This window comes from Lagopus leucura, unplaced genomic scaffold (assembly GCF_019238085.1).
Source record: "Lagopus leucura isolate 7727_CA_CO unplaced genomic scaffold, USGS_WTPT01 Super-Scaffold_702, whole genome shotgun sequence".
NCBI lineage: Eukaryota > Metazoa > Chordata > Aves > Galliformes > Phasianidae > Lagopus > Lagopus leucura.
This window is the reverse complement of record NW_024962254.1, coordinates 6,454,231-6,477,429: the sequence shown is the minus strand read 5'-3', so window position 1 is coordinate 6,477,429 and position 23,199 is coordinate 6,454,231. Positions and strand designations below refer to the sequence as shown.

Below are 23,199 nucleotides of genomic sequence, written 5' to 3'. Positions count from 1 at the left end.
GAAAAAGAAAAAGAAAAAGAAAAAGAAAAAGAAAAAGAAAAAGAAAAGGAAAAAGAAAAGGAAAAAGAAAAAAAGTATGTAGAGAAAATGCATTGTAGATGAGATTCTTCAGAGAGAGAAAATAAGTCTTTCAGCCTCGTGATAATTTGTGCTGAGAGTTAAAAAAGCAAAGGAGACATGATCTGACCACTTGTAGTAAAGCAAATCCATACATCTGGCCCACTACAAAGCCCATTCAGTCCTCTGATATTTATTACAGTGTTTCAGAAGCTCAGTGAGATCTGGAGGTGATTCAAGGGGATCTGAGAACAACTGGTATCTAGCCAGTGTGAAAAGAAATAGATCTTAGATTGTAATAGATCGCACTTGAATGTCAAATGTAGTTTATTTCCTTGCATGCTTACAAGAATTGATCTTGCTTAAGTGTTTTCTTATCTCAAACTTATTTATTTATCCAATTATCTATATTCCAAGTTTTATACATACATATATACAGTTATCTCTACATACAATTGTTTCACTATACATTGCAAATAATATTCCAGCTATGTCAGCGATACATTTCAGCCTTGCTCAGCGTACCAGGGAACTGTGAGCCAGGATTGTGAACCACTGAGAGAATGTTTTGCTACTGATTTGAGTAGGATCAAGATTCTTTCAGCATTGCTGTAAGACAAAAGCAATATTACTCAATAGTCCCATTTTATCCAATAAATTTGCTCATTCTCAGGAAATCAAGAACAATAAACACTCTGATTCAGTACCTCTTTCGTTAGATTATATATCAGTTTGTAGAGAAGAGGGGTGCAGTCAACTCTTAATGTGTAGTTGCCTGAAAATGAAGCACAGACATGGAAATCCCTCCACATACAACTGGCATTACCTTCTTAATGGATTAAGCCCTGCAGTCCTTTCTTAGACAAACTCCTTCTCGACTCCAAGGCAAAGAATTTAGATCTTTCCTCAGAATATACACAGAAACAGACTGTTTATTTGGTCACACTTTGTAAGCTCCTGTTTCTACACAATTATGCACTGGTTATTGAGCATGCAAAGTAATGTAATGAAGTTTCCACGTAGTTCTGGAATATGTGCAACTATCCTTCATCAGCTACTTGTCACTCATTGACCCTTGTCTCTCACATGCTCCCAAAAGCCTGCATTTAACAGAATGGAGTGGTAAGTGGGTAAGTATCTCATAGGGAAGCTGTCAGTCATAGCAGCAAGAGCCCCACTGCAAAGAAACTGCTGCCACTGCTGAGGGAAGCAGGTCTTCAACGCAATCTTTTCTGTAACCACCCAACAGCAGCTGGGCAAACATCTCTCCCCTCAGATGTGGATAACACGAAGGGTGAGAAGGTTTTGACATAATGAAACATCAGAAAACACTGTTATTAGGTCTTGTTACTGCTTTAGACCTGGGGTCATCCACTGCATGCCCACAAGAGCCAGTGTTGGACTAACAATTACAGAAAACCCAACAGCACTGTAAAAAATTCTAGATAATGTTAAAATCAATTGATAACATTAATAACGTTTCCAACAAGAGTCTCTATTTGAGAACTGGAAATTAGAGACACAAAAATACTCAAAAGAATGACTTGCTGTTCCTTTTATGGATTTTCACGTCTCAAGGCCAATGAATAGAAACATGGCACAAGAAGCACTGTAGAAAAAGCGTGATGATAAAAAAATTAATTCCCAGACTATATGGATGTTTGGGCTCTACAGCAGATGCTCAGAAGAAAGTGAAAGACGCCCAAATACTTAAAACAGTCCTCTGATGATGGTGCTTTTTTGCCTTACTACATATCTTTCCCACTGGTTTTACTTTCACACTTTTTTTAATGCACAAAGCACGAGACGTGTTTGAGTAGCGAGGATTTGGAAGAAAATAGTTAATGCAGCAGCATGTTGGCTGCAGATCAGCTGAAAAAAATGAACGTGTTGCAATCCATGCTGAGAATATGAAGCAGTTGTAAAGCTATTATTTCATCCACGAGATCTAAGTGTGAACTTCTGCTCCACTTTTTCCACAGCATGTACGCTGTATAATTGAAGGAACAGCTCTACTGTCCTTACAGCCAGCCTCCAACACAGCATTTAGAAACTGGGTTTGTCTTTTCTTTCCTTCCAATCCTTTTGTGACAGACAGAATTTTCTGCTGACAGGAGTAAGAAGAGTTTTTAAATGTGCCTACTGATATCCATTTTATTCACACAGAGTAAGCACAAAACGGTTGGGTTTAACATGGAAAAAGCAATGCCAGAAAGAACTGTGCTGAACAGATTCATGGGGCTCTACTGATGGAACTCCTCCCCTACAAGGACAGGCTGAGAGAGCTGGGGCTGTTCAGCCTGAAGAGGACAAGGCTCCGGGGAGACCTGAGAGCGGCCTTTCAGTATCTAAAGGGGGCTGTGAGAAAGAAGGGGACAGACTCTTTAGCAGGGTCTGTGGTGACAGGACAAGAAAAATGGTTTCCGACAGAACAAGGGGTGACTTAAACTGGATATTAGGAAGTTTTTCACAATGACAGTGGTGAGACACTGGCACAGGTTACCCAGAAAGGTAGTGGATGCCCCATCCCTGGAGACACTCAAGGTGAGGCTGGACAGGCTCCAAGCACCTGATGGAGCTGTATGTGTCCCTGTTCATCGCAAGGGAGTTGGACTGGATGGCCTCTAAGGGTTCTTTCTCTTCCAACTCAAACAGTTCTATGATTGTATGATGATTTCAGCACAGAAAACAGCAAATGAAGATCTTCTGTAACAAAGCTCAGAATAATTTAATGATATTATCCTTGCTATTCTGATTTAGGTCATTGTGCTTGCTCTAACTTCCCAAGTCTAGCTTATAAGCAGCATTCCTGTATGCCAGATTCTTTTGAGAATCTGAAAGACACAGTAAATTAAATAATGGTGGGTCACTTTTTTTGTGAATCACTCCTGAGAGCCTATTTTTCTATGTCAGCTCAGGCATATTCTGCAAGGAACTCTGCACAGCCTCCCTCTTCACAGCACTGCACAAAGGGGTGCACCCCATCCCAAAGCAACTAAACAATTTCCCACACCTACAAAACATAACCCCAAGGTTTTGACATTAATTGTCCCGTGACTGTAAATAATTATAGTGTCCCAAGATACTGCACTTCCACAGTAAATGGAGCTGGAGCTGCAGGTATAAGTCAGCCATACATCATAACAATAATTGTATAATAATTGCTAAAGCAGTTAAGAGAGATTTAAAAATTCAGACTGCTCAGCTCATTTGCACAGAACACTGAATACAGAGGAGGCCTTCTGGCTTCCAGATATGTGGACTGCAGCTCATGGATGGCACTACTTGCAACAAGCAAGCAACATGAGGATTTGGATTGCCCTCTCCCTCCACTTCATTCTGTATTTGCTACAATTACTGAATATTACATAACTGATGTTTGCTAGCTCTGGATGCGACAGTAATACACAGTGAACTACTAAAACTGACATCCATAAAGTAAAGTGAGTTTAAGACACACCTTCTATAGAAGAATCTGCGTTGATGTACGCCACTGCCCGTTCCTGGAGGACTCTGGCATTTTCCTGGGGTTGTAAAAGTGTGATTATTACCTTCAGATAGTGACATTTACTGAAGAGCATATTAAGTATACTAGGTGGGCTTTTTATTGTTTGTTTGTTTTAACCACATTACCTTTAGAAAACAAGTCAGGATAAGTAGCACAATGTTCTTCACCAATCATTTTGGTGTTTGAGGATGGGTCAGTGATCTGAGCATACAACATTCACTCTTGCTTCTGGGACTCATTTTTGTCTGGAAAGCAACCAACCTCTCATACTGGAGAGAGTCCAGATGGGTGTTGAATATCTCCATAGAAGGAGACTAAACAAATTATCTGGGCAACCTCCTTCCTAAGCTCTGTCACCCTTACCATAAAGAAGCTCTCCCACATGTCTGTATGGAACTTTTCTATGTTCAAGGTTTAGGCCACTGCTCCTTGTCCTGTCACTAGACACTGAGTAGAGCCTGGCCTCATTTGTTTGCCTCCCACCTCTTTTTAGATATTTACAAACATTAATCTGATCCCCCCTCAATTTTCTTCTCCTCAGGCTGAACAGACCCAGGTTACTCAGCCTTTCCTCGTACAGGAGATGCTTCAGGCTCTTTATCATCTTTGTGGCCCTCCACTGGACTTTCTCTAGGATATCTCTATCGTTTTTGAACCAGGGAGCCCAGAACTGGACACAGTATTCTAAATGTAGCCTCACCAGTTTTGCTACTGATATCACGTTCCAGTATTTAACTGAATTTTAACAATGATGAAGCGGGTATTGCTGTCATTTCTATACTCACTCATTCCTAAAAACAATGAATGAAAGCAGTTTTGAGTCAACTACGCATTGCTTTCATAATAAATATTTACACATATGCTGAATTTTTTTTGCAAACCGGTAATTATTTTTGGAATTGATATTCTAATCAGGAAGGGATATGTTACTAAATCTTGGCTTTGTACTAGATATTCTAATTAGGTTGGTAATTGATACTTGATTCATTCAATTTATAACCAACTAATTATTTTTAAATCACGCAAACTACAAATTAGCTTGATAATTGATAACTCGATAATGCACTCAATATCTTCAAAACAAACACTAGAGAAGATTCTGCAGGAGAATATGAAGGAAGAAAGCAATCTTGTGTGTGCATACACGGGGCCATGCATATGTGGAAAAGCATATTTGCAGCATAAATTCCTTCATGATGTGTTTATGTAACAAAAGGACGTTGCCACACTTGCAGAGTCTTTGTTACAGAGAAGACAGTAAATATAATGGATTAATTTTTCCCAAGATTTAGTAGATGGCAGATCTGGCAGCTGCAGGAAAATGAATGTAAGCTGTGAGGAATGTCTCCAGAGAAACTAAAATCTAATTTTGGTGTCAAAGAGGAGGAATGCACACCACTGAGACAAAGCAGGAAAACAATAACAGAAAAACATTGAGGTTCAGATATGAGAGGTGCTTAGAGGCTTCTAATCTACTACAGCTGCCATGGAGTGAAATAGTAGATGATAGATTACTGGCTGTTAAATTATTAAACAAAAAACATTACAGAGCAGCAGTAGTAATATGAGAACAAGCATATAGAGAACTAATCTATTCATTACTTGCTCAAGAGAAATAGATCTTTTAAATATCATGCTTCCATACACCTCATACTTAAAATTGTTCTTTTTTCTCTTGATAGCATCTAAACATGCCCAGATAGATAAAGAAAGAAACCATAAATAAAAGATTAATATACAGTACACTTTTGTTACCACTGGAATTCAGGAGAGATGAAGTTTTAGAACCAATTCCCTCTAGTCAATAAATAATTCTAAAAGTAATTTATATTATGTTTCCTTTGTCTAATATCCCATAAAACAACATTAAGGGGCAGAGTGTCCATTGCAGCTGGAAGCAAAACATAATTTCATGGGAGAAAAGATTAGTGCAAGTCCAAGGAAAGAGAAATCTCAGCTTTGTTAACAGATGAATGATGCTGTTTTATGTTTCTGGTTTTTGTTCTGCGATTTTGTGTTCTACTGATAAACAAACTAAATAAAAACATTTAAGTATTTTCTTTTACATATTTTGAAAGCAAAATCCAAGTTCTATAAGTACAGAATATGTACAATAAATGAAATTTTAACAGCAAATAATCTGTTAAATGTTCCAGTGCTAATAAACCATGTTATTTACCTCAGCCCATTCTGTGGAACCCAGCAATCCAAATTCCTCTGCATCCCAGCTAGCAAAAATGATAGTTCGCTTAGGTCTCCAGCCTGCAGTCACCAAATTAATTTTCAAGTTTAATTTCACCACAGTTAATTGAATCTCTTAAAAAAAATAGACTTAATTGAAATAGCAGGAAAAAAAAAAAAAAAAGAAACAACAATTCTAGGTTCTTTAGAGAAACATATTACTGCAAAGACATTTCTTCTTAATGTAACATTTTCATTCCATACAACTAAAGTAGTAATATTACACTGACAAGAAAGATGAGGGAATAAATTCAGCCAACTAAGATGCAATGCTGCATTTGCATCTCTTCAACGAATTTGTGTATTTCATAATGAAATATACAACCAACTTTCTGTAAAGGTGAAGCTTAAATCAAAGCAGCTGCAACTGGGAATATTCATCACAGTCTCTCAAAGCTGTTCTTTTCCATATCCATCACTTTAAGTCCATAATAATTAAGTTACCTTCCATCTTCATTTTACCAAAACTTCGAACGACCTCTTGAAGAACAGCTGCACCCGTACTTGGATCAATACCACCAAATACCCAGGAGTCTCTATGACCTCCTAAAATAATGTATCTATCTGCAAACAAGCACACAATATCAGTCCTGACTTAAAAATGCATTTAGGTTATTTGCATTTCTGTTGATTCCACCATTATTATTCAACATATTTGTTAGTAACATGGACAGTGGGATTTGGTGGGGGGATTGGAGCACCTCCCCTATGAGGACAGGCTGAGGGAGTTGGGCTTGTTCAGCCCAGAGAAAAGAAGGCTGCAGGGTGACCTCATTGCAGCTTTTCAGTACCTAAAGGGAGCCTACAAACAGGAGGGGAATCAACTCTTTGAAAGGGTTGATAACAGCAGGACAAGGGGAAACAGTTTTGAGAGAGGGAAGATTCAGGTTGGATGTCAGGGGAAGTTCTTTACAGAGAGAGTGGTGAGGTGCTGGAACAGCTGCCCAGAGAGTCTGTGGATGCCCCGACCCTGGAGGTGTTCAGGGCCAGGTTGGATGGGGCCCTGGGCAGCCTGGTCTAGTATTAAATGTGGAGGTCGGTGGCCCTGCATGTGGCAGGGGTTGGAGATTCATGATCTTTGAGGTCCTTTCCAACCCTGCCCATTCTGGGATTTGGTGATTCTGTGACAGTGCACCCTCACCAGCTTTATCAGTGACACCGAGCTGCACGGTGTGGTTGAAACACTGGAGGGGATGGATACCATCCAGAGGGATCAGGACAGGCTGGAGAGGTGGACCCATGCAAACCTCATTAAGTTCAACAAGGCCAAGTGCAAGGTCCTACATCTGGCTCAGGGCAATTTCAAACACAGATATAGGCTGAGAGATGAGTAGATTGAGGGCAGCCCTGAGAAGCCAGTGTTCAGGATGGAGAAGCTTGACATGAGCCAAGTGTGCTCTTACAGCCCAGACGGAGAACAGTCTCCTGTGCCGCATCAAAATCAGGGAGGCAGCAGGGTGAGAGAGGGTACTGTCCCCCTCTGCTCTGCCCTTGTGAGATCCTGCCTGGAGTACTGCATCTGTGTCTGGGGTCTCCAATAAAAGAAACACAAGGATTTCTTAGGGTGGGTCCAGAGTACCATGAAGATGATTAGAGGGCTGGAACACATCTCTTATGAAGAAAGGCTAAGGCAGCTGGGGTTGTTCAGCCTGGAGAAGTGAAGGCTCTGGGGAGAACTTACTACAGCCCTTCAGTGCCTAAAGGGGGTTTATAGGAAAGATGAAGAAAGACTTTTTACAAAAGCATGCAGATAGGACAACAAGTTAAGCTTTTAAACTAAAAGAGAGTTGGATTAGATATAGGGAAGAAAATTTTTATTTGGCAATTTTGGCAGGGCCTTTTTTATGAAGCCCTGGCACTGCTGACCGAAGAGCTGTGGGTGCCCCATCCCTGGAGGTGCTCAGGGCCAGGTTGGATGGGCCCTGGGGTGCCTGAGCTGGTGGGGGGCAACCAGCCCATGACAGGGGGTTGGAACAGGGTGGGTTTTACTGCCCCTTCCAATGCAAGCAAATCTATTCTACACACTTTTTGAATTAACATTCTTTTATGCATGTCTTGTTACTCAGTCCCAACAATAGGATGTTAAGGTCCTAAATCATAACCAGTTTTCTGCGCTTTGCATTCTGTCAAGATTTGCCAGACAAACCATATTAATTATATAAGCAGAATCCCATGGTAAAAGGACAGGCATGTAAAGAATTATGTATATCATTCTAGCATTATAATTCAAGTATATTCTTGAGAATGCCTATTAAAAACAGTGTAGTGGAGGGATGGGACAAGCTATTAAAGATTTCTCAGGTTCCAACACTCTCTGGCTATCCTAGAAAGTGACTTTTTCTTGAAACCCGATGACAATTTCACCAAACAGCAATAAAGAAGGAATTCTTACGCTCACCTGGTTCCACAGCTCCTCTGATGACACCAATGACGTTGTAAATTCGAGCAATTTCATTGTTTGTATGAACATGCATTCTGACTTTTCTGAAATGAAAAGCAGTTGGTGTAACCATCTCTGAGAAGCTTGTAAGTAAGAAAGTTTATGTTCCTGTTTTGCTTTGTGTGTTCAGCAGTTGTCTAATCCATCATGCTGCATCAGCTTCCCATTTCATATTTCAAGTTAAACTGTTGACAGGAAGAGGCCTATACAGGTCAGCTTCTAAAGTTTCAAATGGTGACAGAATTTATTGAATTGTTATTTCTGGGTGACAATTGGTCAAAGGTATGTTAGAGCAGGAAACTGAAAAGTCTACACAGTAACTAAAAATGAACCTGAATTTTGATCAAAATGATAACTGCGGATATAAATCTCCTTATAAGGAATACACTGTGATTTTTTTAGCAAAACTACATGAATTGTGATAGAAGTTGGAGAGATGGTCATTATAAACAGTTATGCACAAATACACTGAAATCTCTGTTTAAGACAGCAGATCAAAGTGATCAAAATTTGTCAAAGCAAAATATCATTAAAAAAAAAACTCATGAAATTTCATAAAAAGAAAGGGAATTCAGGTATTAGAAGAACTACAAATAATGTACTATTCAGCCCCTTTTAACCTATAGAAGACACAAAGAATGAAACAACACTGATTTGGGGTCCGGCAAAACTCCAAGAGTTTCTCATCTTTTTGGCAGTGGATCTGCATGGCTGTCAAAATCGAGACCCACTTCTCAAGACAGCTACTGGATCACTGCCCAGAAAGAAACTGGCACCTGTGGCTTGAACATGCTTACACTTACACATTTCCATGTGCAAGTGACTGTCTACCTAGACTCAAAAGTCTCCTTTCGATATGGAATTACTCTGATAGAAAAGTATATGCAGGATTAATCTCTACAAAAACTACTTCTCCTATCAAGTGGGAAGATGTTAAAGAGTGCATTCAAAAATATTTCTTTTGCATACGTGTTCACAATGAATCATGGTAGTTCTTTCCTAACTGTTGGTTTTATTACTCTTGAAGACATTCAAAACAGCACCTTGATTATGCTTTCTTATTTTTTTCCTACTTTGTTCCTACTTTGTTCATTTTCAGATAGTGTTAGAACAGACAAGGAAAGAAAAAGGATAAATGAAGTCTTTGCAGAATTATATAGTGTCAAAATAACATCTTGTTCTGCAGGAAGAAGTTGCTCGAAGTTGCTCCAGCAACTGCTGGAGACCTGACCAGTTTTATTTCTCCATCATAGATGAAAAAAGGTAAAGAGCAAAATACTATTGCTAATCCAACAGTTCCACGTCCAATTTCTCCCTAATCAAATTAGTCAGACATTGAGCTTCATTTTCTTATATCCTGCTATTTTACAGGCTTTCCACCGTGGGAACTACCAGCTTTGGGAAACAGTTGATGGACTCACAAACCATTCCACAGCTCTTATGTTCAAAGGAACACTGGGGGGGCTTCCAGTGGACGATGGAAAGCTATCTAGAAGAGGACTACCTAATTAGTAGTGCTTCCCTTTTGGACATTGACAAATTGGCTTAGCTATTTTCCCCTTGGTCATTAGAAACATGAAAGAAAAGTAATAGATAGATGGACTGGATATATACTCTTTGCATCTGTCTATCCATTTACATTGGGGAACACTGAGCAACATTTACCTCCAAATTCTAATATTTATCATTAAGTGTTCCCCACTAAGAATGAAGTTAATTTATCCAGGGCAGAGTGGCTGGAACTAGATTTGACTTCAAGGTCCCTCTCATTCAAAACCATTCTATGATTGTATGTTGCTATTAGAACACATCTGGTTGTATTGTTTCACAGTCTTTTTCTTGTGGACATTTTTGCAGTTTTTATGAACAGGTGAGTGTTAAAACAGACCTTGTTGAAAAGTTGTTTGCAAATCCTGGCCCTACATTGTATGATACATTCAGAGCTCCCTTCCAGGTGCTGTCTGGAGCTGCAGGTCCTCCCATTGCACTGTTAAGTGAAAACCAAGAAAAGCAGTTGAACAGTGGGCTAAAACCAGAAATTCCTTTAAAAGCTGGTGCGCCTAAACCAAAGTGGGCTTACAAAACTCTTAAAAACATCATGCCAGAAACATTGCTCCAAATCTTTGAAATTTCTGAAGCACACACTACTACAGAATAACAATAAATACAAGTAACTATACAGATTCCACCATCTTAGAACAAGAAAATCTCACCGTACATTTGTGAATGCTAAATTGTAGTGAAGAGGACTGATGTATACTCACTGTAATAACACTTCTGCATCATGATATCCAATGGGATGAACTGGGATTTTTGGAATCCCTACACCTTCATTCACTTTGTATCGGAAAGTGTACTCTAAAAAGCCAGAACAAAATATCCATTGTACAGCATTCTTATCAGCTTTCACCAAACTAGACCGAGATTTCTTTTGATCGATGCAGCCACATATCACTCACAAGCATACATCAATTCCTAAATCATTTCTTACATCATTTCTTAGATATTGCTTCTAGAAAACCAAAATGTAATGAGAGAGTCTGCACAGCCCCCACAAGAGGTCTAAAGAGAACTCTGAAAGAGACTGACTGCATCACATTCAGAGAACATTCAAGCTGAAAACATCTGGACACTGGAAGAATTATGCATATCAGACACACTTCTTTGTTTCTAACCTTGCATGGGCATCCCTTAAAGTTGGTTGTAGAAAGAGATTGGTGTGGATGAATCCCTAATCTGAATGCACATTTGACTGAAGGCTAGATTTGCTAGCCTTCCATCTACATGCTAGCATGTCCATCTACATTATTGTGTCTCTTCAAAGGTGAATGTGAGATAACTAAGCTGGTGTTTGCTTTCTGCCAGCTTCAGAAGACATCCACAGATGCATGTGGATATTGGACTCGATGATCTCTGGAGGTCCTTCCAACAATTCTGTGATGCTGTGATTTGTCTAAGTTGCAGACTTTCACCGTCTCTCTGAATCTAGTGAGCCAAATGCACACAGCCTGCCCTGTTAGGTTTGCTTTTTTTCTATATGGTGTTGTGTGATGCCTCCAGTAGTGATCACACAAGCCAGAAGCACTGTTTTGTTGCCAACCCTTTGGCAGACAGGACTGGTAGGCACCTTAATTCAGGATGCCTATAGAGACAAGACAAGCATATGGTGCCAAGTTTCAAAAGGCTTTAGGCTACTGTTATTTTTGTTACAGAAATGTACACCCTGTATACAGAATTTTAAATTGTTTTTCTACTTGGAATTTCAGATGAGAAAGAAAACATACCTCCAAGCAACGCTATTACTTCTCTTTGACGATAGAATATAATGTAGTTTAAACTTGTCCTCTTGCGAAACATAGAGATTTAAAAACAGCTGTAAATTGTTACTTATTTTCAACTACTTTGCAGTCTGTGAACCTGAAATCATTCATCTGAGAGTTGTAAGGCTGAGAAAATGCAAAGAGATTTTCCAGAAAACGTAACCATCCCCACCTAACTCAAAAGCAACCAGTCGAAATGATATACAGGCAGAATCTACTGTGCACCAGGAAAATGAATGACTGCTAGAAGTCATTCTAAGTAGCTTTTCTCTTTGCATCTGTACCAAAACCAGATGAATTTCTAGAGCTACAGTAACTTTCAGTATCATTTTAGAAAGTACTTGATGGTCCAAGTACAGATCTGCCACTTACCTTTTGCAGGATAACCAGGTGTTAGAGGATCCCCAGCTCCATTCAGGTTCAGCACATTCCCACGCTGGACTCCTCTGCCTGGAAGGTTCCAGCCATCTGGGTAAGGATCTACTCCTGGGGCACAGTAATCAGCAGGGTCTGAATAAAGTATGACCCCTATGGCTCCTGCTAAAATGGCGTTTTTAACCTGTAAAATGATTCGGCATTAAGAAATATAGGTTTTCTTAAGTGCAATAACAATTTTGAGTGCTGTGATTTATTCCCATGGGGATGTAGTTTTAGAAGATATATATATGGAAAAGTGAAAATGATCACAGACTCATCAGAGCAAACCACAACAAAAGACGTTAAGTTCATTATTTGTGTCACACCTTTAAATCATACCTCAAAGCTGTGAGATAAAGCACACGGCTTAACACTGAGAGAAAAAAAAAACTAACCACTACCCTCCTTTTCCTTCTATCCTGAATTTTATTGGAGTTGATGTCCAAAGCCAGAGTAGTTACTCAATGTCTGTACATCAGAATCCATGTTGAATCCTTCTCCAAAATACTGCAGTTCTTTAGATGAAAAGTAGTAAATACCTTGGCTCTACATAATACTCCATTCCCCAAACTAATCTCTTGCAAGAACTGTCTAAAGAGTTTGTAGTCATATCACTCTCACAAGATTAGTATGCTTAACAATTTTCCTTCTGTTACAAGTTATAGTAAAGAAGGCAGACATGCTGAATGCATTACCAGGACTCTTCAACATCTTTATCAGTGACACAGATTATAGGACCGAGCACACCCTCAGCAAGTTTGCTGATGTCACCAAGCTGACTATTGCAGTTGATAGGGCAGAAGGAAGGGATGCCATCCAGAGGGACCTTGATAAACTCAAGAGATGGATCCATATCAACCTAATGAGGTTCAATAAAGCAAAGTGCAGAATTTTGCACTTGGGTCAGGGTAACTTCAGGTGTATATATAGAATGGGGGAAGAAATCCTTGAGAGTAGCCTTGCTGAGGACTTAGAGTTCTGTTAGATGGAAAACTTAACACAAGCCAGCAGTGCGCTCTTACTGCCTGGAAGGCCAACAATATCCTGGGCTGCATCAGAAGAGGTTGGCTGCAGTGCAAGGGAGATAACTGTCCCACTCTACTTTGCCCTCATGAGGTCCCATCTGCTTCCAGGTCTGGGGGTCCCAATGCAGGAAAGATGGGGAGCTGTTGGAGAGCATCCAGAGGAGGGCCATTAAGATGATAAGAGTGCTGGAGCACCTCCTCTGCAAAGACAGGCTGAGGGAGCTCGGCTTGTTCAACTGGAGAAGAGAAGGCTGTGGGGTGACTTCATTAAGGCCTTTCCATATTTAAAGGGAGATTATAAACAGAAGGAAAATAAACATTTTACATGGGTAGATAGTGCTTACACAAGAGGAAATGGTTTTAAATCAAAGGAGGGGAGATTTAGATTTGATGTCAGGAGGAAGTTTTTCACTGAGATGGGAGTGAGGTGCTGGAACAGGCTGTCCAGAGAGGCTGTGGTTCCTGGAGGTGTTTAAAGCCAGGTTAACAGTTGGCAATCCTGCCTGTGTCAGAGAGGTTGGAGCTTCATGAACCTTGAGGTCCCTTCCAACCAAGCTATTTTATGATTCTATGATTCTGCTCATATATATTGCAACTTACATTTGTCGTTAACTCCTGCAGGCTTTACTATGAGCAGTATTAGACAAAGCTACCTACAAAAATGAATAAATAAATAAATAAAATTAAACACAGTACTCACTTTGTTTCCTCTGAAGATCTTCCCATATCTGGCTATGACAATCTTTCCTGTACAGTTTATTCCCATTTCACGCTCCAGCTTAAAAAAATCTTCAGTGCGGCCATAATTCACATATACCAGATCTGCCTGTACAGTAAAGAACATCAGTTTGTTGGCAATTGGTCATCAAACAAACAAAATACCTCTTCAGTTTTCTTCATGTGTGATATACTTTGCATTTCCATACATGAGTTCCAGCCCCGATAAAAGTAATAGCAAAATATTTCCATCATATCTACAGGAAATCTTGTCTTAGGCAGCTGACCTTCCTGTATTACCCTGCACTTAAATGCTGCCCAGCAGCCATACAAAGCAAGGCTGCAAATGAAAGCAACACAGTCTGCTAACGTAACAAAGTTCTGTGGCCATGGATAGATAATGCTATTTCTTGTACACATAGACACTTGCTATTATATAATTTTATTCATATATATATATATATATATATATATAAAAAACAGTGCTGCCCCTGACTGATCTGGCCATGAAGAATTATTAGTTCGAGTGATTTTTTAACCTCTGAAGACACACACTCAATCCGAAATGTCTTTCAAAATGATTTCTATAGTTATTTCCACTTAAGACTCATGGAAATCCTTTCCACATGACTGAGTAATGTGGAGTAATCTGAGATGTATCCAGTTTTCCATAGAAATAGAAGCTCTTCACTTGTTTCACGAACCACATTTCTAACACTTTCAGAAAGGCTTCTTTTAAATAGCCTTCTAAACTTTGCACAATATGTGGCCTAGCTGTCTTTTTCTTCCCTTGTAGTAGTGGTTAATTAAAATTTCTGCAAGGAATATTTTGAAATGTTGAAGCAATCCACTCCACCAAGTGTTTCTCAAAACATGATTTCAGTCAATCTCTTACTTTTCTTTCTCACCTCTGGTGTTCCTTGTGCTGAAAAAGCATTATATGGTGGCGATATATCAGTAACATTTTCATATCCCCGAGGAGGTGGTTCAAATGATGAAGTATTGAAAATCTATCAATAAATAATATAAGTCTTCGGTCAAGCAGTGCAACTCAAGGTGTAAGTTTGGTTAATGCAAATGATATGCTAATTTCCTTAAACTGTCAGCAAAAAGATGGAATGCTAAGCATCATGTGTAACTTCAAAGAAAAACCAGCTGAGGATACATGGCTGAATTTTTATAACATAATGCTGCTATGAATACAGATCACTTGTCAGAAGATGTTCATCAGTCACTTAAGTAAAGAAGTAGCTGAAAAATGCGAAGAGGTGATGACAATACAGAGACACCTAGTTCATCCATGCCTTCACAGGCATTTCTTGTGATAACTCCCACCTATGTTATTATTCATTATTCACCTCTCTGAAGTACTTACACTCCAGTTAAACATGCAGCCTTTCACCACTATCTATCTGTAACACTCACATTGTCTCAAGGTTTACTTTTATTCTTTGTTACCTTGTGAGAGTCCCAGAGATTGTGTTAAGAAGTTTCTGGAAGGCTTCCTCCATTCTTTTAACCTTCCTGAGCACATATTCCTCAGTTCCTACCAGTGGTCTCCATTCCTGACAGTGTGCTATGATGCTTCCCTAGCAGCTCCATCTTCCCTCTTCACTGCTACCTATTAATTCTCCTGGGTGTAAAAAATGAAGAAGGTGACTACGTACGAGTCATTTGTTATTACTTCCAACACCCCAGGAAGGCAGTAAGATCATATTCAGAGCAATTGAAAAGAGGCAGTACTCCATACAGTGAGCAGCACTGCACGGCATTCCTCAGCTATGTGTGGAAACAATTGTACAGACATTCAAGCAGACCCTGGATAGGCACTTGGAACAGAGAGCTAATAAGAGTACTAACCAATTAAATACTTGGAAAAGAGGTCTAACAGGTCCTCTGAATGTGATACAATCATATTTGATCTGAAAACATCTAGACACTGGAAGAATTATGCACATTGGACACGTTTCTTTTCCTTAAATTTGCCTGGGTATCTACTTAAAGCTGTTTGCAGGAAGAGGATTTTGGTCTAGACGTACCTCTAATATGAACCAACCAGTGGTGGTCATTCTTACATGTTGTGGCATACATGTGCTGAGTCCCTGCCTATCCTCACGTCCTTTCTCTTCTGTATGAGGCACTGAGATTTAAGCCACACCATTCTGTTTTGCTGCACAGACTGGAAAACTATTTTTACATTTGAGTTCTCTTTCCACTGGATTTTTTATCAGAATATAAAGCCCAGTGCTGGGATCAGGGAGTGTGAAGACAGAGGAAGACGTTATTTCTTAAAAGAGATCTTACATAAATATAGCTTAATCGTTAAAAATATCACCTCATTCCCTTGATCATCAATTACTGAGATGTAGTTTGGCTGTGTTTCACTTGGGTAGGAAAGCAGCACATCATAATGAACAAGTTCTGCTGAATCCAATCCAAATTCCTTCCACTGGCCTTGAATTTGTTTGGCAAGAAGAAAATTCTGCTCAGTTCCTGCAAGATGAGGCAACTTGGTAAAGGAGCTAGAATAAAACAAAAGGTCACCAGTAGTAGTTATCAGTTCATTGAATCAAAGAATCACAGAATCATGATTAAGGTTGGAAAAGAACTCTAAGATCATCAAATGCAAACAACAGTCCAACCCCACCATGACCACTAACCATGTCCCTCAGTGCCACGTCTACACAGTTCTTGAACACCTCCAGGGATGGTGACTGCACACCCTCCCTGGGCAGCCTGTGCCAATACTTCACTCTATCTGAGGTGAAATTTTTCCTAATATCAAACCTGAGCCACCTCTCTTCATCATCTTTTGTTCCAAATTGTAACTACACACATAACTCAATGGCGTGCAAGCATTGTAACCTTTTGAATGTATAGATTTTCTACTTGGACTAACTGGATTAACTGGATTATTGCTTATACTGAAAAATTAAGGACACATTAGACAGATTATCAATCAAATGTAATTAATAGCAATCAGTCTTTACCAAATAAAGTAAAATAATCTCTGTCGGAGAACAAAGAACAAAATTCTTCACATCTCTGATGCTAGAGCTTCAGAGAATCATGAAGAAAAAAGCAGTTATACTACTTTAGATGTAGACTATAGAAAATCTTCATAGCAAAATTTTCTGATGAGCACTGGAAGCAATAGAGCTTGAGGGAATTACCCATGTGCTGAAAAGACAATTTCCAAAATGGGGAGGAAAGCAGCAGAAGGGTTGTGGGTCTCTCCCTTCCCCTCTCCCCAGGCAGCCTGCACAAACCAGGCATTTTCAATGCATCTTAGCAGTTCTGCTTTCAGGGACTGTTTCTTGGAGCTGATGTTATCACTTCCCAGCTTTCCTGGCTGATGAAATTAATCACAAGGCAAGATGAGCAGGGCTTACCGAAGGAATCGCTTGATGCTTTCGGCTTTCATTTCATCCACAAGTTTCTGTCTCACATTCTGAAAGACATCTGAAGAGTTGGCTTTTTTTTCGGTTGGCTTTGTAAACCATCCTGAAAGACATTTTGAAAAGTTATTTATGAAAAAGTCATTATTGAAAAGATCCTACTTAGCAAGAGCCCCAGCTCTCACATATATGGGCCCACGTGGAACTTCAAGTACAGAGCGTCACATCAAAGTCAAGAGGATGACTGGGGCTTAGAGTGTTCTCTGTCAGTGCCTGCTGACTCAAACAGAGGAGTGAAACAGAGAAGCAAAAAAAATTTCACTGGCTGAATTGCAAAATAAGTGACATCATTAAAAGAACATAAGCTAAACCTCTGGTAAATACTGTTAATTTTTAAGGCAGACTCATCTCTTGTTAGTTTTTAACTATGGTATAGATTCTGAATCATGTGTGAAGTTTCCTTAATTTTACAGGTATTTAAAAACCTGTGTATGAGCATATTCAAAGCAAAAGCCTAGGACTCAAAAGCCCCTGTAGCAAAACCACCAGAAATTTGCTGTTTAGGGATCTCCTAAATGAAAGCAACAACTTTTATATTTCATAGCCTTCCTTCATGCTTTAGCCCTTTGCTTCTGTTGCAACACAAGGTTAGAAAGGACAGATGCAGACATGCAATTTTAGACATAAAATCAAATGTTGCATGTGACTGCAGAAATGAATCTGAAGTTGTAGTGCAGTGCATTGGACACAATGGAAAATTCAGCAGCTCCGCTCCTGGCTGTTAGACAGCACTCCTCCTTGTCTGCATTCCTTTAACAGAATAGGAGCATTTCGATAGACCTTCAGAAGGAATCACAAAATAAAAATTAAAGAAAGAAAAATCCTGGAGGTTTTGCAGTCATGTAAATCTCAAACTCTTCTGTTAACCTCTCCTCTCTGGATTGCCTGTTGCAGGGAGCTGTCAGCTCACTGTGGCTCCTCTTCTGCTGAAGCGTGACTGCTGTATTCCTCTCCCTCTCCAAAGACACAAATCTGAGAGATGAACACTCTTGGTGCAAGTGAGCGTTATCTGAAGTCCCTGGACAGCAGCCCAAGCTCCTAGATGGGAACTTAATCACGACACGGGTCGCATAGAAGTGTCTGTGGAGGACAAGAGCTGCAGGCTGAGTCCCAGAGCTCTGTACTCACCTATGAGAAAGCCCAGCACAAAGCAGCCCAGCAGCGCAGGGCAGCCCAGCCATGTGCAGAGGGTGGCCCGGCTCCTGGCCATTCGGGCAGCTCTGTGACAGGCAAAGAGGGCAGGCAAGCTGCTGCATTCTTTCTCCTCCTTTCTCTCCCCCTCCTCTTTCCCCCCTCGGCACCAGGGCTGCCTCTAGCTTCGGTGATCCTCAGCTCATGTCCTGCCTAGGAAGCTGCAACCCGGCAATGAGAATGGGAGGATTTTCTGAGCACAGCACACCGCCCCACAAGACAGTCTGTGTATCAGAACAAAGGCTGTGCAGCAAGCAGTGCTTAACTATTATTTTTAAAACCATTCTCTACTAATTATCAGGACTTTCTGCTTTTGAAAGTTCCTGTTTCAAGCTGAAACTACAATCCGTGGAAGTGACCGCAAGATGAAATGGAGGAAGGGAAAATTACTTTCTCTTTACTGAGGAAGCATTGAATCGCTCCTCTTTGTAATCTGTGGTTATGTTGGCAAGCAATAAATACTTAAATTAGCCAATGGGGACACTTCCAGATGTCACTTTCCAATTTAGATACGTTGCCAAAGGATTTCCTACATCCTTTAGCTTTTTACATTTTGGACTACGAGGTCCCTAGGATCTAGTTTTGACAATCTAATTCTACCAAATCCATCAGTATTTCGTGGGAAAGGATGCAGCCTCAGCCCAGGGAAAAGCCAATTCTTTTTGTGGAAACTTACCCTGGCTCTGTATCTCTCTCCCTGCCACTGAAGCCAAGGCAGATCTTTCTGGAACTGAGGGCCTGCCCACGAGACAGCTTCTCAGGATGAAGGCAGGAAAGCTTTTCTGGGAACCCAGACATGCACGCTGTTCTTACTACTCGATCCCAAAGGTCCAAAGGAGATAGATCCTGTGAAAGAAACGGCAGTGCTCCAAGTATCAAGTATCCAAGTGCTTCAAATGTCTCAGACTGTACCGAGAGGAAAATAATCAGAAATAGCTGGAAAGGCTGCTTAGCATCCCAGTCACAGCAGGAAGGGCCTTTCAAGAAGGCCTGAGATACAGAAGAGTTGCAAGACTTGGGGATTCTATTCCACTCAAAGCCATGAACTTGAGCAGGCGGCCACATGGCTGGATGTCTCTGTTCAAACGATAAGCAAGAACAATAAGCAAGTCCAGTTTTCTTATTTTTTTTTCCTGTCGTTTCCCAGCTGCTCATAAACTATAACAAATCCTGAACAGCAAGGCCTTTCCACGCCATCTCACTTGACATACACAAGCCAGATGGATTTCTACCTTCAGAAAATATAACAAATGAGCATATCGGTGTATTATTGGCATTTATATAGCACCACAGGTGTGGGATTGGCACATAATAGACAGCAAAGTGACAAGGGCTTTTGGGGATTAATGCCTAAATTAGATCTCACATGATGGTAACATCAGTGGAGGAAGAAGGTAAGAATAGTAACAATGAGACAGTACGAAATACATTTATTTCTGTATCTTTCTATATCTTCACAATATCAGATATACAGAGACTGAATCAGGCATCTTGTGTTTAATACAGCAGTAACCCAGTGGCTTCTACAGTTTAAGACAAAGTTCTAATACTATTAGTTGTTAGCTGTGGTATGCTCTTAGACTCCATGGTTTGGCCACAGGCAGAGTACCTTATGTTTCATTTAAATACAAGCATACCACAGTATGAATCTGTGCCTCCAATAATCTTGGTGTGCTGTGGAGGCCAGTTCAAGGAGTGGCATTACTACCTTTTTTTGCTGGCTCTCTCCTGGATCACATCTACTATATATAGAATTAAAATCACTTGCTGATATGCTGCAAGAGCATACATTAGCTATCCCATCTACGCACTTGGCAGGAAGATGAGAAGAACGACATCTAAAGGCCAAATCCATTCATGATGGAGAAACAGGAGTTTACGCTTGATAACAGAACTTGTAGATGCTGCTATCTTCCCTTCTGGAAGGGGGAACAGGGTGCAGAAACATAGATGATTCATACAGAGCGTGCAGAGGCAGTGGCTTGAACTGTTTCTCAAGAGAAGGGAAAGGGAATGATGCCTCCTGTACCTACTTTCATTCGCCTCGTTGCCTAAGCTGGAAGAGGGGGCTCTCTTTAGTACTTTTTGCTGCTCATTTTCTTGTCCCCCTCATCCCAGTCATTTTCTATTTCTTTAATTCCCTTACTTTCTCTTCTTTGCTCATACTACCAATTCTAAAGTATGCAGCATAAGAAATGCAGCCTGTGTCCTGCACATTTGCTACTTCCTGATACATGCCCTGAGTAGCCCACAAGAGATGTTACTAAATCACAAAGCCAAAGTTGTACTGGCATGTCTTGACTATGCTAAAACATCTAAGAATAACTGAAGCCAGAGAAAAATGAGCCTGACATATGAGAGCTGAAATACAGCATGCCTGGAATGGAAAATCACATCTATGAGGAGGCAGAAGAAGCTGCTCCAAACAGAAATGCATGGATCTCACTGAGCATCTTATTTAGCAGTCAAGGAATGCTCAACTGCAATTTCAAGTCAACAGATCCCTTCTGACTCTGCCAGTTTCTCAGTCTCCCCAGAGTTCTCTCTCTCATGGCCTCTGCAATCTGTCTGACTGCTAGATTAAAAGGGCAGCAGATTTTGATGCCTTGAGTTGGAGACTGCTATCTTGAACTTCAGAAGTCCCTAATCAGATTCCAGATAAAGTTTACATTACTGGCAGCTAAGTTTAGCTTGCAGACTTTGAGCCTTTCTTCTACAAGGGGAATAAACCAAGTGAGATAGAAAGAGTAAAGAACTGCACATTAAGCATAAACCAAAAGCAACCGAATGGTGTCTACAAAAAGTCTTTCAAGAAACATGAAGAACAGTAGGCATCAACTGAAGCAAAAGCTTTTCTTCATTACAGACTGAAGCACTGGTCCATGCTGCACAGACTGGTTTTGCAGTCTCTGTCCTTGGAGTTCTTTAAGACCAGACTAGACGAAGTCCTGTGCAGCCTGATCTGCCCTCAGAGCTGATCCTGCATTGAACAGCAACTTGCACTACAGACCTCTGATCTATCTTCCAGCCTGAATTACCCTACGATCCTCTGATTGAATGATGTTGCTCTACGCATTGCAGTCCCCTACCCTCAGGACCTGCTGTGAGTCACATGAAAGAATGACACACACTGACAGCAGCTGTTTAGAGTTGTCTACTCTGCTCCACCACACTACTGTCTGTGTGATCCAGCTGCAAATTTCAAACAGCTTCCATACAGAGAGACAAGCACAGGTCCAGTCTCAAAGAACTTGACTACCAGGGACTGCTCGAACATTGACATTAAGGATTAATTTTAATACAAGTATAGGTTCTACTTTTCCAACACATTCATTTCATTTGCTATACAGTGCACAGTATGGTCACATGGAGTTCTTTGGAAAATCTTTACAGCATTCAGTTTAATGACATATGAGAAGATGTACTTTCTTTATAAAAAAAACTTTTTTTTTGTTTCTCTTAATAATGCCAGAGGTTCCCCCCTCTGCTTACTTAACACTTTTAAAACTCCTGACTTCTAGTTAAGTCAGCTGCTTCTGCTTTTAAATCAATGACATAATGAATTTGTCTGCTGTAAACATCAAAAATGAGTGTTTGCAAGGACCATGCAAAGAGCTGTCTGGAAGTACAATGTTATTTCTTCCAAGTAGCCATTACAGCATATTTAGAGAACAAAGCTCTTGGTTACAGTAAACAATTCCCCTATTGGTCATCTCTAGCTGAAAACATCTGTAGTTACATGAACAACTTGCTCATGTTATACAACCAGTATACTAACTGTAAATTCAACACATTTTCTTTTTTATTCCTATTTACAACCAGTTGTAAAAAAATTAACTCAGTAGTCCTTCTTGGCCAATTATTGTGGATTAATATCAAAGCTTAAGAGTCAAAATGGTTAATCTGGTCAATAGCAGTTAGTAGCATTAAAAGTTTGACTCACTGTAAAAGTCCAACAAAAAAGACTTATGTTTTTTTTTATTAGATGTAAAGGAGGAATCCTTTAGGATGAGGGTGGTGAGGCACTGGAACAGATTGCCCAGAGAAGCTATGGATGTTCCATCCCTGGAAGGCCAGGCTGGAAGGAAGCCATGCGCAGCTCCATCTAGTGAAAAGTATCCTGCCCACAACAGCAGGGTTGAACTAGATGACCTCCAGGGCTCCATTTCAACCTGAAGCCAATTTACACACCAACCACTCCCTGATTCCACACTCAGGGCTTCAGTTAGCTATCAGCTGTACACCTGAGCTACACCGACATATCTAACAGATGCTTAAAAACTATCTGTTCCTCTATCTGGTTTCTCACAGTGTGTCTTAGGAGACCTGCTCATAAGATGTATCTCCTTGTGCATGTGGCTGGTTCAGGCTGTTTTCTGAGCTCTAAGAATCACTGAACTGGAAATATTTGTCAGTAAAGTTACAAAGTTCTTAAGAACATATTAACAGGCAGGGCTCAGAATGCTTATTTATTGTTTATTTAACCGTTGTTTTGCCACTAGGCTGACAGGAACTGAATGCTTCATTTGCTGGCATGTGCCAGTTGCCTTGCCTTCATTCATAAATGTCACGTGACCCGTGCTTCTTACTGTCCTCCTAGTAAATGAGTAATGTGAAATGCCATTTCTCAGTGCACACAAAACTGTTCTTTCCTTTTTTGCTCATTCATTATAACTCATAATCCAGAACTGAATAGAATAAAACGAGAGGAGAGGAGAGGAGAGGAGAGGAGAGGAGAGGAGAGGAGAGGAGAGGAGAGGAGAGGAGAGGAGAGGAGAGGAGAGGAGAATCACAGAGTCACAGAATTGTAGGGGTTGGAAGGGAC

General features: G+C 40.3%; 1 protein-coding gene across 3 annotated transcripts in view; it reads right to left on the bottom strand.

The window, feature by feature from the left end:
* The window catches only part of LOC122175051 (N-acetylated-alpha-linked acidic dipeptidase 2-like), a 30,886-nt gene extending 12,393 nt beyond the window's left edge, over positions 1-18,493 (bottom strand). The window contains exons 1-13 of one of the 3 annotated variants that reach the window (XM_042862436.1): positions 18,312-18,493; positions 17,118-17,229; positions 16,061-16,247; positions 14,634-14,735; positions 13,709-13,834; positions 11,939-12,125; positions 10,511-10,604; positions 10,135-10,233; positions 8,205-8,290; positions 6,251-6,370; positions 5,745-5,827; positions 3,518-3,581; positions 765-832 (exon numbers count right to left, since the gene is read on the bottom strand). In XM_042862436.1, the coding sequence (XP_042718370.1) occupies positions 765-832; positions 3,518-3,581; positions 5,745-5,827; positions 6,251-6,370; positions 8,205-8,290; positions 10,135-10,233; positions 10,511-10,604; positions 11,939-12,125; positions 13,709-13,834; positions 14,634-14,735; positions 16,061-16,247; positions 17,118-17,229; positions 18,312-18,393 (1,410 nt within the window). In that variant the 5' untranslated portion in view covers positions 18,394-18,493. Of the gene's footprint in view, positions 1-764; positions 833-3,517; positions 3,582-5,744; positions 5,828-6,250; positions 6,371-8,204; positions 8,291-10,134; positions 10,234-10,510; positions 10,605-11,938; positions 12,126-13,708; positions 13,835-14,633; positions 14,736-15,183; positions 15,359-16,060; positions 16,248-17,117; positions 17,230-18,311 lie in introns of those variants that run through there. The other 2 variants (XM_042862435.1, XM_042862437.1) reach the window with 2 other exon arrangements.
* Positions 18,494-23,199: the final 4,706 nt, after the last annotated feature.